At 38.9% G+C, this 19,643-nt stretch overlaps 1 protein-coding gene across 1 annotated transcript in view; it reads left to right on the forward strand.

Moving 5' to 3' along the window:
• The first annotated feature begins 4,651 nt into the window (after positions 1–4,651).
• LOC129256617 (telomeric repeat-binding factor 2-interacting protein 1-like) overlaps positions 4,652–19,643 on the forward strand; it is a 56,085-nt gene continuing 41,093 nt past the window's right edge. The window contains exon 1 of the mRNA XM_064097811.1: positions 4,652–4,925. Coding sequence (XP_063953881.1) covers positions 4,800–4,925 — 126 coding nt within the window. The 5' untranslated portion in view covers positions 4,652–4,799. The remainder of the gene's footprint in view (positions 4,926–19,643) is intronic.

Raw genomic sequence — 19,643 nt, forward strand, 5'->3', positions numbered from 1 at the left:
AAGGAGTTTTGGAATCTAAAATACAAAGCATTTGAGCTGAAATAGTATATGAGCTGAAATAGTATGAAGGTATAGTATGAAAGTATATGAAATAGTATGAAAGTATATGAGCTGAAATAGTATCAGACAATGAAAAGGAATTATCGAGAAAAATACGGGACTATGAAATTATGTCATGATTTTTTTTTATAGCAGAGCAGTACTGTAACGCTTAGTTTTCTTTTATATTCTTTATTTACATTTTTATTCATATCTCGGATAATATGAGTCGGATCAAGTGGACACTTTCACAGATGATTTTATTTTTTCATGCATAAACATTATCTCTAAGTTGCTTTCGAGTGGGATTCACCATTTTCACAAATTATAGATTATAATCCTCTACACATAATTATTATGTGTGTAATTTTCTGATAACATGTCTATATTGAGTTGAAATGACCATGGTATTTTCTTTAGGGCACTGACTTGTTATCATTGTATTAACTCAATTTACATTTAGTTGAAAATGAAATAATTGAAATAAGTAATTTTCATAATTTAAATCTATATCTTTATTAATCTATAATTACTATTTCAGGGATGACTTACACAGACAATATATGAAATATTGACGAGCTCGAGATGATATGGTTGAGCGTTGTGGCCCAGTGGATTAGTCACCGGATTTTGAAACAGAGGGTAGTGGGTTCAAATCCCAGCCATGGCGTAGTTTCCTTCAACAATCCACATTGTGCTGCACTCAACCCAGCTGAGGTGAATGGGTACCTGGCGGGAATTTATTCCTAGAAATGTCGAGCGCGTAAAAGCTGCTTGAGCTACAGCCAGGGTAATAATATCCAAGTCCTTTGGAAGCGCATAGAGACGTTATTCATGTTATGCGCTATACGAGAACTGACTAAATATTATTATGGTTTCTGGGCTTGACAGCTATAGATTCCATATGTTGCTCGAGTAATTTAACTAGCGTTCACGCGCGTTAATATCGGGTCCAGTCTGAGCGTTTCTGTACTGGGCGACCGCGCGTTTGTTAGCCGACACAGCCAGCATGCATAGGTGAACCATGCACTTTCAATTTGCCATTCGGTTTTACAGTCAGACCGCAGGTCCCTATGCTAATGAGCAAAAAGACCAGATTCATCCAAATCATCTCGTGGCTGAATATTCCTCCTTGCAAAATCTCGTGATTCGTGAGATTTTCTTCTCTAAGAATTTACCTGTTTTAACCTCAAGTTAAATGAAATATTATTGCGTCATCAGATAGAGTAAATGTTACTCTTTCATATTGGTCATTTATTTTGTATTCAATATTTTGTTGAATAAGTAAATTTCTGGCCTGAAAATGTGCCTCAAAACTGAATTTTCTTCCTCTGTTTTCTTTTGCAAATTGTGCAAAACTTTTTATTTTGAGCCTCAATGATATCTATATCACCATAAAGCTGAACTTCTGTACTTTCTCACAATGCCACTCTTAATATGCGGCACCTTTTAATCGGGTCAAGATCACACTTTTCCCACCAAGGTACAAGACGAGATTTCTGAAATTTTGTACTTGCATGAAATCCAGAGTTCTGATTGGCTGGATAAGGTTCACAGAACAACAGGCGCGGGGTATTTGAGGAAATTACCACATGGGAAGTGTGTCCTTCCCATGAACCCACGCACTGGAACCGTTGGAATTTGCCAGTGTGTGGTCTATTTGACCAATCAGAGTACAGTATTCTTATTTTCAAGCTGCTTTATGTACTTGGCAAAGGAAAAGTGTGATCTTGACCCGATTAAACCAATTCTTATTTTGAAACCTATATCATTTTTAAGCATACATATTCAGCTTATCATGATCTAAAAATCATTTGGGCTCAAACAAAAATAAAGTGTGAAAATAGCAGCTTTTGTCAGGTGAAAATAATTATTTTGTAGCATATTTTAGATCAAAATTTTAACCTATATTACAAAATCTTGAAATAAATTCAAACACATGACCTGAAACAATGATTCTTCTTCTTTACAATGATATTAAATTCATGAAATTCGATGCACAATTAGAGCATGCAGCAATGACCGAATGAAAAGAGGTGTTTCGGTCCGCATCAAGCTCATTAAATATGCAAAACATCTCAAGTCATGAATATCACTTGGATGAAAGAAACCACTTTCTTGGGACCTGCCGTCTGACTAGTCTGAAATGTATTCATTAAAAGGTTAAACGTTATCACACTGTAATAAGATGGAAAAGAGGCTTATCAAAGGTATGTTTCTTCACAGAGGGACATGTTCGTCAAAACACGCGAGGCTTACTATTTAATTGCCCCGTCAGAGGCGAATTTTTTTCATTTTTGACAATGGAAATGACATTTTTTTAGGCAGAAAAGTGTGCCTTCATCGTTTACTTTTGTCCTTAAATAATTTATAATTTTTCTACTTTTAGGGGGGGGGGGGCACATATAGGGGGGGGGGCAAAATCTCGTTTTGCCCCCCCCCCCAATAAAATTTGGGGGGAGGCAAGTGTCCCCCTGCTCCCCCCCCCCCCCCGCTTCCGGCGCCCTTGATCGTTGATAAACATCAAGAAAAGATGGGGGCCGTGAACGGCGACTTGCTGGGCTCCGCTCAGGACAGGTGTCCATTCAGAAGGGATATACCATTGATGACCACCCTCTGAGAGCGATTCATTAAGAAGGAGGCTATCCAGTCCTTGGATTTATTCCTGACTCGTAGCTTCTTAATATCCATTTTTTTTTGCACCCGAAGCTTTCGATCATCAAATCTTGGCGCAATAAGAGATACTAAGCAGCTACAAGTGTAAAGGTGTTGTGGCTCAGTGGATAAGTCTTCGGACTTTGAACCACAAGGTCTGGGGTTTAAATCCCACCGCAGCACTACAGTGCGTATAAAAAAAAACGGGACAGATTTGAAAAGTCTATAAAATTTTAGTTTCAAATTATTATGTCTATATTTTGGTGTTAATCGGTGCTCTAAGGTCTTGTCTTTCAAATGCTATTAAAAAAATTTAGTTTTGTTCATGCTTGAGCGAACACGGGACGTTTTTGTTGGGGGTTCAAAAAGAGGCTTGCGCCAGAATTGCAGAATATGAGTAATATGATGATCGGACTTCTTGCTAATTAGCAGTCTTCCTCTTAACCTTTTCATTATCTTTGCCATAATTTTCAAATTATGTTGTCAAATTTCATTTACAAAGTTATTTATTTAATTGAATTATTTTGTATTTTCATTTAAACTTCTCTTACCTTTTAATTTTCCTTCATAAGTAACTGAGAAAAGAACATTTTTTTTTGTTAACCCAAGCAAGAAGATTTGAATTATTAATTGGGAAAACTTGTGATTATTCAATCGTTTTAATATGTGAAACAAATTATGTTATGTACCTTTAAAAGACATGAATCTATTTTTCAATGGGTCATTAATTCGTTGACCAAGTTTAATTGCTTGACAGGAAACACAGGAAGGGATTCATGTCTTTCAATGACAATGGTGTATTGAGTCAATTTTGAAGGAGCTAGATATGGCAGATCGGGTAAAATGTATTAAAAAGTTGCGCTCGCATTGTCTGTATAATGAATCCCATTCAAGAGGATTAAATGACACTTAATATATCCAGTTCTGAGATCAATTTGCAAAAAAATATTTTAGCTCGCACATCAAGCTTTCATTATTTTGTTTGATTTACTCAAATTGTTATATCAATTTTTTTTCCAAAATTCGTAAAAATGCTCCTTTATCATTTCAGTATATCAGAAAATTAAGCTCGTGCTTCGCGCTCGCATTTAATTGATTGAGACACATAGCTTGTTCCTTATTTAAATAAAAACGCGCTTAGATTGTCCAGTTTTCAGGTCGGATTATAAACAATTTTGAGCTCGCGCTTTGCACTCTCATTATTTAATTGGTGATATTTGTATCCTCTTCATTAATCACTAACAAACAGTCCTAATTGTGTCCCTTTTCACGTTACTATAATAACATTTTCGGCTCGCGCTTCGCGCTCGCATTGTTTAGTTGGATACTTATCTTTGTTCATGATTATAAAAACTGCTCAGAATCTTCAGTTCTAAGGACATAAAATATCAAAGAATTTTAGCTTGCGCTTCGCGCTCGCATTATATATTAAGACCACATGAGACACCTTATCTTGTTTATAACAATAAAAACTTACATATACTTAAAGCTTCAGTCTTTAGTTAGGACTACCCCCTGAAAAACCAACAAAAAAATCAGATTATAGCAACCAATCGAGAAAAATGTCGATGAAAATATTTTTCGGCCCCCCCTATAGCTATTGGCGAAAGCTGGATCCGCCCCTGGCAAGGGGAAAAAGGGGCACTTCCTCTTGAAAAGTGAATTTAAAACAAAGAACAAAAAAAAATAGTCTACTATCTACTACCCCAGCCGCGTATATAATGAGGCAGAAGTTTTGACGGGGCCAAGCTGCGAGCGAGCAAAATGTTGACATTTTTTAATTAAAAAAACATAACTTGTGACATATAGATCTTTCAAGCTCGTCATGCAGGGGGGGGGGGGGCACAGGGACACGTCCTTTGCATGGGTTGTGGCTCGTCAGGCAGACTGCCACCACCCCCCCCCCCCCCGTAGGTACGCTAGTGTTCCTATCGTTTCGGCCAAAATTTGAACCAGTCATTTAGCCGTTTTGTACTGGCGGTACTAATCAGCGAGCCGTTTTGGACCGCCGGTATACGTACCTGGGCCAAATTTTTTATGACACCGGCGCGGGAAGATACCTATGGTGCGCGTAAATTGAAATACGGTACGGTATAGCAGTCGAAATGGCCGGAAAGGAAAAGGAGTTCTGCAATATTTCCAGCATTTTGTTCACTGACAAGGATTGCCAACCTTTGGTATTCTGCATTCGTCCATCTGCAACAAGAGCCAGGTTGAAATTACTTATTGAAGTGAGTATACGTATAGACCCTGGCCTAGCTAACCCAGAGAGCTCCCGCCCGCGCAGCGGGCGGGAGCCCGCTGGGTTATGGCCTAGCTAGGCTAGGGCTAGACAGCTGGCAGCCGTCTGTTTCGAGGAGTTTTTTAACATTTTTTTTTTTTTTTATTTCTCCTCATACACAGACGGCTCGCTAGCGTGCAGCCACCATTAGGGGACTTGCAATGCAAAATCCCCCCGTCGGGGCTCTTCAATTTTTGTCTTTAATGAGTAAAAATTTTGAAAATTCACGCGACCAAAATGCAAATTAATATTCCCTCTTGGCATCAATTGCCAAAAAACGGAGAAAAATCAAGTTAAAAGGAACAAAAACAGTGACTTACCTCGGCTGTCGCGCAAATTCACTTCCCCGTTTTATCCGATCTTAAGTACATAAACATATGGCCATTGAGTCCCCTGTACAGATCGCGCTAGAACTTCGGTCTCTGTATTTGGTGAGTGAAGCCAACGGAGTTCAGCTGAACAACCAACATAACAGAGACCGAAGCTTTTGGTCTAGGCTAGGGCTAGCTCGAGCGAAGTTCGTGCAGCTGCAGGCTCCACTCCACTTCACTACCGCTACACTACGCTTCGGGTAGTTGAAGCTTAAGTTAGTGTAGCGGTAGTGAAGTGGAGTGGAGCTAGCCTCTTGTCGAGGCCCTGGCGGCTGCTTCCCGAGCGAAGCGAGGGATCCCGGCCTAATTCGCGAAGCGAATTAGGCCTCGCGCGAGCCAGGGCCTCTTGACATCTGAACTGAATTATATATTCATGAGGAACGTCTTCCTAATGAATATACATGAGTCATTACCGGTCACCGAGTAAACCAATGAAATGTCAGAGCTGTTTCGTTAAAACTTTTGGGTTCGGAATACTATATAGGCCTAGTACTAGGGAGACCGCGCGGACGTCAATTGCATTCCTCCTTTTGTTACACGCCGCACGGACCTTCAACGAGCAGCTCACAAAAATACGACATGTCTCTCATTATTTTGCCATCACAAAACAAAATAGTCAATATATATCAAAATAAGCCAACAACATCATCATCAAGTATATTCTCAAGCTCATCAATGTCGAAATAGAAGAGATCGTGGTGTTTTATCATGCTTTTGAAGCAACGAAAATGACCCCTCACTCACCGGTTTGAACAACGGTTCGTCAGCGCGAGCGCTAACACACGCAAATTCGCATAGGTTGCATTTCCCCTCGAAATGGTCAGAGATTTTGGAGCAAAATTCCACTTTGAAGCATTTTCGACACTTGATCCTCACATCGTATGATCATGATCTATATACCAAAAGAAAGGAAATAATTTGCTCTGTATACTCATATCGGATTACAACTCACTCGCTTTCGCCAAAAAAAGATATAATGAGAAGTAACATTCCTTCTGCGATAGCGAGAGTACGATTAAAGTAGGGACCCCTATGAAGAAAAACAAAACAAAGTCTCCTTCGTTTTACAATATTAAAATCACTTACTTGATTAAAATAAGTGGTACTAATCCATTCAAACAAGTCTTGTTATTCCAACATGTAAATGAAATGAGAAAAAAAGGGTTCAAACTTGGCCCAAAACGTTCAATTTCCCCATTGACTCCGTCCGCGCTGCTTTGTGTCAATAAGGCTTTGCGGCCAGTTTTAGACAGTTTGGGACGGAGATAGCTGCGCGAAAATATCAGGTGATTGCTGGCGCATCGCGTAAGTCCGATGACCCCAAAATATAGTCTTGTAAAAGACGTCGCCGTTATTCAATAAATGATCTCGGTCCCGAAATATTTCCACCCAGTTAAAGTCACTTTTAATGTACGTCCATCGAACATTGATAGAACAGAAAGAAAGCGTGAGTGAGTCAAGGAAATGAGAGAAAACAGAGAGGGAAAAGTAGTATTTAAATTGTTTTCAGATAGTGCTTGTGTTCCAATTATTTGTGAAGTCATCAAGCTCGAAGAAGAGCAGAATGCAGATATTTTGATCGTTAGATTATTGTTGCATTGTTATGATTTGATTCCTTACTAAGTTACTTTAAATTTGATCTAGAGTATGGTGAAATTTGACATCTAATTCATCGAACTGATAATCATGTCATGAGCTCTGTCTCTTAATTTTGGCAGCCTACTACCTCGGAACATTTGCTTATGCAAAGGCCGTCCGAAGAGTAGAAAAAAAACGCCCATTTTAACATTTTAAATAGCTCCGTGGTTTGAATAAAAATGAATAAAACGGCCGCCGTATAAACAAATGTGACCGAGGTAGAGGTCTGTTGTAGGCTCCAGTGGCGTACGCGGGGGAGGGGGGGGGGGGGTTACAGGGGCTCAACTCAACCCCCTTAAATTTTTTTATACTTCCCCCCCCCCCAATTTTGTTGTTGTTGCTTTTTTTTTTGGGGGGGTAAAGACCAAGTCGAAATAGTGATGATTATCTATTTTGCGATCTTAATTACCGCCCCCCCCCAGAAAAAAGACACCTAGCTGTTCTTACCAGATCATTCTCCCACGAGAATATGTCCCACTGAATGTCGACCTTACTCGATGTTCTCATATTTCTTTTTCTTCCCCCCCCCCCTTCGTACGGAACAAAGATATACGCTATAGGAGAATGCTCTGGTAGGGACAGGGAGCTCTGTCATGGGAGTGGGGGCGTTGAGGGACATTATGGTTGGAGGAAAAGAGTCAGATGTTTGGATTTATATAGGTTATTTTTGTTCCTCTTCCTTTTCTGTTATTTTCTGTTTCCTTTTTATATCAGATACACTACAGTCACATTTGCTCTATGGTGGCAGAACGGTGAATAAAAAAAACAGCCGTTTTAAAGATTAAAAAAAATAGCTTTATCATACTAGGTGGGTTGGTTACTATTAGTTTGAATAGAAATTAATAAAACGGCTGTGTTCGACCACCGTAAATCAGATCAAAATGTGACTGAGGTGTTACACGCTCGTAAAAATAAGGAAAGAGGGAGAGGGGGGGGGGTAGAGACAGTTATGATATTTTTATCGATCTGATTAAGTCGCCTTACCTCCCCCCCCCCCAAGAAAAAATAAAACTACCTCCCAGTCTCTACCATTAGCATTCTCCCGTGAAATTGTTCCCATTTACGAAAAGGATGGGATGTCGACCTTGCTCATGAATGTTTTTTTCCTCGGTAACTGCTATCTTTTTTTTTTTTTTGGGGGGGGTGAGTGGGTGTTGAGTGACATCATGCAGGGTTGAAGGAAAAGTTTAAGTTAATTGTTGGGATTTTGGGTTTGGCGCCCCCCCTATCCGTTCTTTGTTATTTTATATTCGTACATGATTTAAAAAAATCTCAGATAACGGTAAAAGCCAGTGATCTTATCTCTGTAGGCCTATATATAACGACGTAAACCGGGACGTATCTTCCCTTTTTTTTTTTAGAAAGGGTGAGTCGGTGTATGAGAAAAAAATGTTTTCATGGAAAAGAATCAAGTTATTAAGAACATTTAAAATTAATATCTGTATATACTGCAATTTAAAATAATTTAAGTGAGGTTTAGGGATGTTTATTTCGAATTCTCTCTCTATAACATAAAAATACATTAATAAGGTTTGAACATTTCCGCAGTGGAAAATAAAATTTGAATTACATATTAGTGCTGTAGCCGAACCGCCTAACCGAACGGTAGTTCGCCGAACATGGCACTTCCGAACCGAACAGAACCGAACCGAACACTAAGACTTGGTTCGGAAGTTCGGCCAAAAAAAAAAAACGGCTTTCAGCTAATAAATTTATAAGTTTACACCCTTTCTAATCATTATATTTGCGCATTCTCTATTTAATCTTCTTTGCAATTGTATGTTGGAAGTATGCGCTTATTTTGCGGTTACTAGAATTTGTTTTCATTCTCATGTTGACATTGTGGTTTTTACGGCCCTGATTAAGAAAGGAGATCCGATGAATGATGTTGCGCGAGCTTGCGCTATAATTATTTTACTGGCTTTCATCATCTCTCGCTCTGTGGCCGAATCGCCGAAGCATGGTAAAGAAAACCAAAACTGTATGAGTGTTCATTGGTTAAATCTAATTATCTAAAATATTGTTGTTTTTAGGTGGCGAACAAGATTCTTGTTTGAAAATCTTCAAAGTATTTTGAATGAACGAGCTCAATGAACTGAAAGTGAAAGATGAAGTACCATTAATATTACGAATTACGATACGATGTGATTAAGATCGTAACTCGTGTATTGTTGCGGCGGAGAATAAAGATCTGATTGAGGTGATTGACATTATTATTGAGGTGTCGGCTCGCTACTGTCTAGTTTTCATGATTTTAGAGAGAAGTAAAGAGTTTTGAAAACGAGAGATCCAGTGAAAGTGGGAAATAAAGTGAGTGACTGTTAGAGATGGAAAGGAGAGACGCAAAACAAATAATATAGAAATGAGATGAGGTGAAGTTATCTTTTTTATTATTAACAATCAGATGAAAATAAAAATCAAACACTCATGAATGATTACGGTATAGCATATAGCAAGATCCCCTTCCCCTCGTTGACAAGTTGAATGAAGATAAAGCCATGCGGAAACATTCATCTCTTGGGGGAAAATGACCCCCAATCAGGCCAATCTTTACTTTTTTTTCCCTTTCTTATCAACTTCTCAAATTAACCATAAACAATTCGATGATCACTCTACTCCCCCTGTCCCATTACAGTCGTAAAACTTTGCATCCCCTTGGTCTGTATGTTCATGGTCGAATGAAATCTGACCAATGAAATCATAGAAATCTCGGGAATTGCTCTTCAATCAGTGAGCTGAGCTGAGTTTCGCGAGCAGACAAAGCACGTGGCTGTATGTACCGATGCGACAATCAGCGACATGCGATTGGTGGTTTAGTTCACCCATCGAGCCAATTAGCGAAAGGCGCATTACATAAGCACGCTTTCTTCGACACGCCCCTGGCCCTACTATGCCTACAGTTCAGTGCACTGGCGCTGGCCGATGCAATTGCCAATCACGTACGTTTGGCCGGACTGTATATATAAATATTCATGAGCTCAGAGTCCCGCTAGCGCATGCGCTGGCCTAGCTGGTACGAGTGCGAGCGTAGTTAATTTGGCAAGTATCCAAAGTGTGGTCCAGGTATGGACGACTAGGAAGAGTCGCCATTTTAGAACTGTGAGTTACCCAATAAATCTGTCATCAGATAATCAAATTCGAGATAACAGTTGATTGGTTGAGCGCTATAACTTTCATAGTTTCATGTCAACAAAATGGTTTGATGTGACAGAGGTACACGCGAGCACATGCAGTCAATCAAGTACAAATTTTCTACCGGTACGCTACGTATACCTGAGAGCTGAATGAACTATAGCTTTATCAGTCTATCATTACCGAACCCCGAACCGAACCAATGTTCGGCAAATTTCTGCCGAACCTTGCCGAACCGAACCGAACCCGAACATGGCGCCTGACTTGCAGCACTATTACATATTAATAATTATGAATTGTAATGGATGACTCTTACCTGATGTGGTAAATGCCCTCGTCCATCTGGAGTATTCCCTGGACCGGAAAGGCAGGGGTACAACCAGCTCAGGGATCCCTGGGGTATTCTCGTGTTATATAATTCAGGCTAGAACACACTAACCCATCATGGGATCATTCAAAAGATCAATGGAAAGGGGTGCTTTTCACTGGTCAGCACATGAATGCTTTGACCTAATCAGAAGTGAAAACGCAAAAAAAAAACATGACTCATTTTATCTCATGAAATGTTCCCACCAAAGACGACGGAATGTCTGGCTTCCAAGACCTTATCGGACAGGCTGTTTCATGTCTGTCAACACCGCGGCAACTTCACAGAAACAAATTCTTTCACACCCTCCTTATTCCGAAAAATCCATGTAAATTACTTTCTTTTTGTTGTCAACACCCTTCTACATTGATCTTTTGAAGTATATACACCGCGGCAACTTCACAGAAACAACTTACTCTTTCACACCCTCCTTATTCCGAAAAAGTCCATGTAAATTACTTTCTTCAATATTGTGCTGTCCTGCATAAAGAGTTCATATTTTTTGGATCCTACCAACTGAAGAAATAAAACGTTGCTTTTTAATGCAGGTTCCCTCATGTTTCTATTCGCCGTATTATTCAATTTAAATAAATGATGCCATGTCTGATTTGTACGTCATGTTAATTCTTCTGATGTAATATGTGTTTGTATTATGTTCATGATTATGACTTGTGAAATAAGTGAAATAATACATATCTCAAAATTGACGAAGAGTTCCCCATAGCAACCTTCAGAATATTTTTCTTTTGGAAAACTCACCGGCACCGACCAGGGACACCGAAGGAGGGGGCAACTCTTTTCACTTAACAAAAAAAAGAATAATAATTAACAAGTGAGTATTCTCGTCTGATCGTTGTTACATGATGATACCCTTACCCCCACCCTAATTCAGAATCCAACCCCTGACCCCTACTGGGATAGCTATATAGAAGGGGTAATTAAGGGCCACCCCATCGATCCTCCATATAATATCCCATGTAGGAAGTTGAGACTCATGGCGGAAAAAGGAGTCAAATCGAGAAATGTAAACAAGCTATGTAGGCCCCCTCCCCGTGTAAAAAAAATCAATATAGGCCTATGCAGGGCTCCACACTAACCCAGTTTTTCCATTTTTTACTGGTCCGAACCTAAAATCTACTGGTCCCCAAAATAAAGAAAACATAAAAAAAAGGCGTGAGTTTATTTTGCTGTCCTTTCTTGTTACCCCCCCCCCCCAAAAAAAAATGAAGGAATGAAAGACAAAAAGAAAGCAAGACAAAAAGAAACATAGGAAGAAATAATAAAAGAAAGGAAGGAAGAACAAATAAAAGGTAAAGAAAGGATAGATGTGAAGGAAGGAAAAAAGAAAGAAAGAAAGAAAGAACAAAAGAAAAAAAGGAAAGAAAGAAAAAACAAAAGACAGAAAGTAATGAAAAAAGGAAAGAAGCAATAAAATAAGAAAGAAAGGGTATAAGGAAAGATGGAAAGAAGGAAAAAAGATAGAAAGAAAGAAAGAAAGAAAGGAAGAAAAAGGGTAAAGAAAGGATAAATGTGAAGGAAGGAAAAAAAGAAAGAACTGAAGAGGGAAAGGAAGGAAGGAAAGAAAGAACAAAAATAAGAAAGAAAGAACAAAAGAAAAAGAAGAAATAAAGGAATGAAGGAAAGAAAGAAAGAAGGAAAGAAATGAAGCAAGCAATATATAAAGAAAGAACAAAAGACAGAAAGAAGGAAAGAAGCAATAAAAAAAGAAAGAAAGGGTAAAAGGAGAGATGGAAAGAAGGAAAAAAGAAAGAAAGTATTGAAAGAAGGAAGAAATAAAGAAAGGTAAAATGATAGATAGAAGGAAAAAAGAATGAAGGAAAGAAGGAAGGAAGCAAGCAAGCAATAGAAAAAAGAAAGAAAATGTAAAATAGATGAAAGTAAGAAAAAAAAGAAAGACCGAAAGACAAAGAAAGGAAGGAATGAGGGAAAAAAAGAACGAAAGAAGAAAGGAAAGGAAGCAAGCAGTAAAAAAAAAAAAAAAAGGTAAAAGGATAGATGGAATGAAGGGAAAAAAGAAAGAACAGAAAGGAAGGAATGAATGAAAGAAATAGAGAAAGGGCTGAAAGAAGGAAGAAATAAAAAACAAGAAATGGTAAAGAAAGGATGGATGGAATGAAGAAAGAAACAAAGAATGAAGGAAAGAAAGGGTAAAAAGAAGGAAAGGAAGAAAGAAAGAAGAGATAAATATAGGATGGATGGACTCAAGAATAAAAGAAAGAAAGAAATCAAAAAAGAAAGAGAAAAAGAAATAGAGAAAAATGTTAAAAGGACAGAAAGAATGAAAGAACGAAAGACAAAGAATAATTAAAAAAGAAAGACAGTAACAAAAAAAATTAAAGAAGAGAGGGAAGAAACAAAGAAAGATTGAAAAGAAAGAAGGAAAGAAAGATAGAAAGAAAACAGAGGAAGAAAGCTAAAACTATCATAAATAAATTATCAGTTTCTTTTTGGCTCAATTAAGATATAGCTACGAAAGAAACCGAGTGTATCAACACACACACAAATGCATATGTGGGGCTATCATGTATTCAGACGATATCACTCGAAACCCGATCTCTTTGAACTAAAACAGAAGTGAAAATTTCTCCTTTTACTGCTTACAAATGACAGTTACCCCAATTTTTTGGAAATATGGACATTATAAGAGCTTTTCATTAGTGTGAAATGTGAATTTTGACCGTTCTGTGAGAGATTTCTGCCAGAGGTTTGCCAAGCTTCGCCAAGCTTCGTTCGTGCAGCCAGTAGAAAATTCACCATGTGGGCTGTGTGGCTGGCTAGCCATATGTACACTGTATGTTACCCTAGTAAAAATTGCATGCGATTCATTCTGTGTGTATTCTGTGTGTGAATGACCAAATTTAACGGGAGGAAAATGGTTTGCAATTTGAGTCATGGAATATTTTTTATGTTTATGTTGGACTAGTGAATTTGACCATTTCTGGAAAAGTTACTGGCCCAACAATGGTTTTTATTACTGTTTATGTCGGACCCATAAATCTTGCTATTTTTGGAAAAATTACCGGCCCGACAATGATATTTTCTTACTGGTCTTGTCGGACCAGTAAATCTTGCTATTTCTGAAAATCTACCGGCCCGACAGTGATTTTTACCGGTCTGGGACCGTCGGACCGGCGCTAGTGTCGAGCCCTGGCCTATGGCACATCCCTTGAAATCAGATGTAAATTAAAGTTGACAGTCGCATTGGATACCTAATTTATTTATATCGGGTTACATTGGTATAAAAGCCCCGTAATAGCGTGACCTTTTTGTCACTTTTTGTCAACGCTTTAAAAGGTCCATGTTTGAACCAGGGATATTGCATATCCCTGTTTGAACTATACTTTCACTCATGACAGGGCATGATAGACGAAGTGTTAGAAAAATGTTTCCATAAAAAAGCAGATTACGGATGTAAAAGTCAGCGGGGGTTGGGGGGGGGGGGTCTCTCACCGAAAACGTTTTTTTTCCAACTCTCCGCTCAATCATATAAATGGCCTCCAATTTTCAGGGTTTTTTTTTTTTGGGGGGGGGGGGTGTAAACGGGTTCTTTGCAGGTATTGGCAGAAATAATTATTGTAATTTAGGAGATAGGAGATACGTACGTTTTGGGGAAAATTTTCTCCAATTAGGAAAATCTTTTTTTTTAATATCCATTTATTTATTTTTGCTAAGAGCAAGGGTGCAGGACCGAGGGAACCCACCCCCCCCCCCTCCGCCTACATTAGAAAATAAAAAAATAACTGACATCTCGTCCAGTAAGTTTTGTATCCTAATTTTACAACAATCAGTACGTTACTGTTAGAAATTTAGAAATAAAATCTTAAATGTGTGTGATTGTGAGAGGGCATATATACATATATTGTGCGTAAACATTGCAACTTAAAACATTGATTTCTTAGATTTTTTAATAAACAAAATATACTTTAGTAGGCCTTAACAATAGATTACTAATCAAGCTATACACACCGGGGGATTCCCCTATTTTAATTTAGCCCCGGGATTTAGCCCCCAGAGCGAATGTCCAGTTGCAACGTACAGGTCCATGCTTTACACACGCAGTTTTTTAATCCACTCTAACTCCATTATTCCCATGCCACCATCTCGGTCACAGACCTTCTCACACACAAGTGTAAACATCCTTGTACAGAATTCCCTGTATCACACGTATATGCCGCCATTATGCCATGTGCAATATCTCACACACACATATCCAAAACATCTCTCCTTGTATCACGGCGATTACACGTGATTAAAACGGCGATTACACGTGATTAACATTTGTAACTGAGGAGGGGGGAGGGGCTGAATGTTCCTAAGAGAAAGATTGTGCTAGCCTTCATCCTTTCACATTTTAAAATTATTTTATTTATTTTATTTGGATGATATCCGTTCACAACGTTACAGAGTTTCAACGAACTTTACAAATCATGAAAATTATCTGAATCAAGACTAATACATGGTCTACGTTCGCGATAGGCCCCTCCCACCACTTCGCGCGATCTTCAACTTCATGACGATGATTACGTCACGTACATGTCATATGGAGGTTTTTGCTTTGCATTTTAAAATTTAAAAATAAATTCACTAATTTTGTTTTCTTAAATTAATCTAGATATAAGACTTCGTCTGAAAACCATCTTTTCTAAGAATGAAAAGTCCCAAAACGGGCCCCAAGATGTTTTAATTGAATATCTTTAAAGGAGAATGAAACCCTTGAAACCAGCTGAATCCATATCCAAGAGAAAAATCAAAGAAACATATTGTTGAAAGTTTGAGGAAGATTGAATGAATAATAAGAAAGTTATGAGCATTTGAATATTGAGATCACTAATGCCATGTAGATCCTCCCATTGGCAATGCGACCAAGATCTGTGATGTCACACACGTACAACTCCCTCATTACTTTAGTACTTATTTCACTTATATTCTCACTTTTAGTAGAGTCTATCACAAGGTGATGTGTTCTCTTTATGAGAGGACAAGTACAGAGGTTTCACAACATTATACCATTGATGAATCGTTTGTCATATGATTAGAACATAGAGATGTATAGTTTATAATGAGCAAAAAGAGATGTTTTGGGGTATATTTTCAGCGTCCAAAAGGGGAGAGTTGTTCATCTGTGACATCATAGATCTTGGTCGCATTGCCAATGGGAGGATCTCCATAGCATTAGTGATCTCGACATTCAAATGCTCATAACTCTTCTATTGCTAGTCCTATTTTACTCAAACTTTTGTTAATCTTATTCTTTGATTTTTCTGCTTTCACAAAAGCTAACTTGCTCCAAGAGTTTCATTCTCCTTTAAGTAGAATAGGGTGGGTCCTTCAAAAAGATTATACAGCTCAGCATGCACTTCCAAGACGGTCCCTGAGACATGAATTTAGGGAAAATCCCAAAAAATGCAGCAAATGCAGAATTTTTATTGGTCAAATTTTGGAGGGCGCCGCCCCCAAATCAAACTTAGCTCGCTCACACGCAATCCTGGTGACGTCATGGTGACGGGTCGCGTGTGCAAAACTTTGAATTTCCCCATTGACTTTATACACATACAAACTCTGCAGTTCATGTGGAATACAAGGACAAAGTACGATATTTTCCCATTCAAAGAACAAGTAGAGGTAAGCCATTCGAAAATATAGAATACTAAATAATTACTGACAAATAATTACCGATCCTTTTAATACCAAAAATATCATAGCTACCTGAAATTACTCAATTTAGGGTGAAATTATCAGTCAAGAGGGATGCATTATTGGGGCTTCGTAGGATCAACGGACGCGCTCGACGCACTCGCAATGGTATGTAGGGATTTTGATAGAGCAAATACCGAATATACCGTTGTCCCTAATTAAAGTCTCTGTACGTAAACCGAGTTCAGTTTGCACTTTCGACAATGCTGAATCCGATTATGACATCATTTTTTCGCATATCCCTGAGGATCATGTGTCGGATTGCAATTCAAAATACCCTTACCATGCGAGTTTTTGAACAGCGAAAAAAGGGCGTGGTAAACCCGATGACGCCAGATTAAATACGCGCTTTCTTAATGACGTCAAAAGTTCATCGCGGGTGTCGCTGTGCGCAATGCTATGGAGTTTCAATGCAATTTTGTCTACATGTACTTTGTGAATGATCGTGAGTGTATCGCTTACACACATGCACGTGGATGATTTGCATTTGCACGTACATGTAAACTTAGTGACTCATCACTGGTGTAATCATTCAACCGTGCATGTATTTTGATCTGTCCATTTATCATCCCCTGTTTTACATCAATTTTTGAATTATCTTTGGTCGATATATCAAAGTCTCGCGGCAGCAATCATATTCAACCAAAACAACAACGTAAGTGGAAGAAGACAGTCCAAATAATATTTCATCAAGATGCATCAAGGCCGGTGTGCTACCGAGACCTCGACATTTAAAAATATTTTTGTTAATGAATTTTCGAGCCGGCCAGACTTTGATATATTGACCAAAGATGATGCACCCAGAGAGAGGGGGGGGGGGGGGGGTTGAGAAGAGAAGAGAGGGAGCAGAAAAAGAGATAAGTTAGATGTAAGGGGAGAGGTCGGAGTAGCAGTGTGATGAGAATTTATGTAAATTGGGTAGAGACCTCGGGGTAGAGACAAGTTCACGTTATGTAATTGAACAAAAGAGATCAAGCAAAAAAAAAATTGAACGTTGACCATGCTAAATTATATAGTCCTGGATGATGTCAATATTACTTCATTTGATATGGCAATGAAATGGCATTTCTGAAAAGTCAGAAGGCAGGTACAATCTACCCCCCCCCCCTCCACCAACCTGTACCTTCATCGGCACAAGAATTTAATTGATAGAATAATAATTTTGCTGTCCGTCTTCGTATATATCCCTCGAACTTCAAAGGATGATTAAAAAAAAGCCGTCTCCAAGTCCAAATATTTTGCCCATTTCCCGGACTCATTTCAGTCATTATTTTTCTTCATCTTAATCTTTAATTTTCAATTTGTATACAATTCATACTTACAGTAGAAAGGCTCTTATAATCCTATATAAAATGATTCCACTTGACTTATTCCATAATTATGGAGAGTGTCCTTTTTTCAACCATGGTGTTGGAGGTATACCTCTCCATGATTCAACTCTGATCGTGATTCAGCTGTGCATGGACCTTTCGTTGGAATATCCGTTACCATGGTGACCGGCGGCCAAGATAACATGCAGGTGGTCATTGTTTACAAATATCTGGAGACTGAGAATGGAGGTTAAATGCCAAATCATTCCCAGGGGTCCATGTTCTGAACATGGAAACGATTGTGGTCGAGCCCCGTTCCCACGGTAGTTGCCATGACAGAGTAACTATAATCATGTAAGTTCTTTGGATCCCAGTTTTCAAAGCCTTCACAAATCATAGGAAATTTATCAATTACAACTAGCTATCTACGACAAATATAATAATGACTGTGTTGGAATCAGTTACAACCAAATGCTAAATAAAAAAGAGGGGTTAATTATATTTGAAGGGGTGAATCCAGGAATTACCAGAACGGGGGGGTACGCTGTTTGGACGAAAAGAAGTTAGCTGCCACTGTGAAGTTGACAACTCGATAATTTTCTGACAATCAAGCAAAAAGAAATCAAAATGGAGTGGATGGAAACTTGTCGCCCCCCCACCAGCCTTGATTAAAAGCATTTAAAAACAATTTTCAAGAAGAATCAACGGGATCACGAATAAGAAAGAGAATCACACATTTAAAAAAAATCAATTACATGCAGAATTAAATTCATAGAACAATAATTTTGCTGGGCGTCTTCGTATATATCCCTCGAACTTCAAAGGATGATTAAAAGCCGTCTCCAAGTCCAAATATTTTGCCCATTTCCCGGACTCATTTCAGTCATTATTTTCCTTCATCTTAATGCTTACAGTAGAAATGCTCTTATATAATCCTATATGAACTGATTCCACTTATTCCAGATCGAGAGTGTCTTTTTTTTTCAACCATGGAGGTCCCTCTCCATGTTTCAACTCTGATCGTGATTCAACTGTGCATGGACCTCTCGGTCCATGAACTGAACATACGTTGGAATGTCCGTTACCATGGTGACCAGCAGCCAAGATAAGATCATTGTTTACAAATATCTGGAGACTGAGAATGGAGGTCAAATGCCGGGTCATTCCCAGGGGTCCATGTTCTAAACATGGAAACGATTGTGGTCGAGCCCCGTTCCCACGGTAGTTGCCATGACAGAGTAACTATAATCATATTAGTTCTTTGGATCCCAGTTATCAAAGCCTTCACAAATCATAGGAAATTTATCAATTACAACTCGCTATCTACGACAAATATAATAATGACTGTGTTGGAATCGGTAACAACCAAAGTGCAAAATCAAGAAGGGGGTTAATTATTTGAAGGGGTGAATCCAATTATCAGAACGGGGGGTGGGGGTTACGCTTTTTGGACGAAAAGAAGTTGGCCGCCACTGTCAAGTTGACAACTAGATAAATTTCTGACAATCAAGCAAAAGAAATCAAAATGGAGTGGGTGGGAACTTGCCCCCCCCCCCTCCCACCAGCGCCTGATTAAAAGCATTTACAACAATTTTCAAGAAGAATCAATAAAATTAATAAAAAAGAGAATCACACAATAAAAAAATCAATCCCATGCTGAAAACTACATGCTGATTCTTCTCATTCTTTGCCTCGCCCCCCCCCCCCCGCCCCATCACGTCTCGCATTTTGGGGAATACCTTTTTCATGAAGTGATGATTAAACTTTCTCTGTCTTAGCAGATACGCACTCGATAATGCACTGCCACATCACATGCAAATCACAGAGGCTGTTCACACTGCAAGGGGGGACCGTGGGCGGACCGTGGATCGCGCTATCGTAGCGCGATCCACGGTCCGCCCATTGGCATTCGCCGGATTCACACCGGAGTGAGATAGCGCGGTCTATCGTAGCACCCCCTTTTTTGAGAGGTCCTGTTGCCATGACGCGTGACGTCATGAGGTCAGAGCGGTCAAAGATTTCGCGCGCTATTACGAACCCATACTAGTTAGTTGAGAGCTCGATATCGCTGTGCCTATTATGCTAGCCGGCCTACGTTTATTTCATGGCGTTGTATACATTGTGCATGTATTTCC

This window comes from Lytechinus pictus, chromosome 3 (genome assembly GCF_037042905.1).
Source record: "Lytechinus pictus isolate F3 Inbred chromosome 3, Lp3.0, whole genome shotgun sequence".
NCBI classification, from domain to species: domain Eukaryota; kingdom Metazoa; phylum Echinodermata; class Echinoidea; order Temnopleuroida; family Toxopneustidae; genus Lytechinus; species Lytechinus pictus.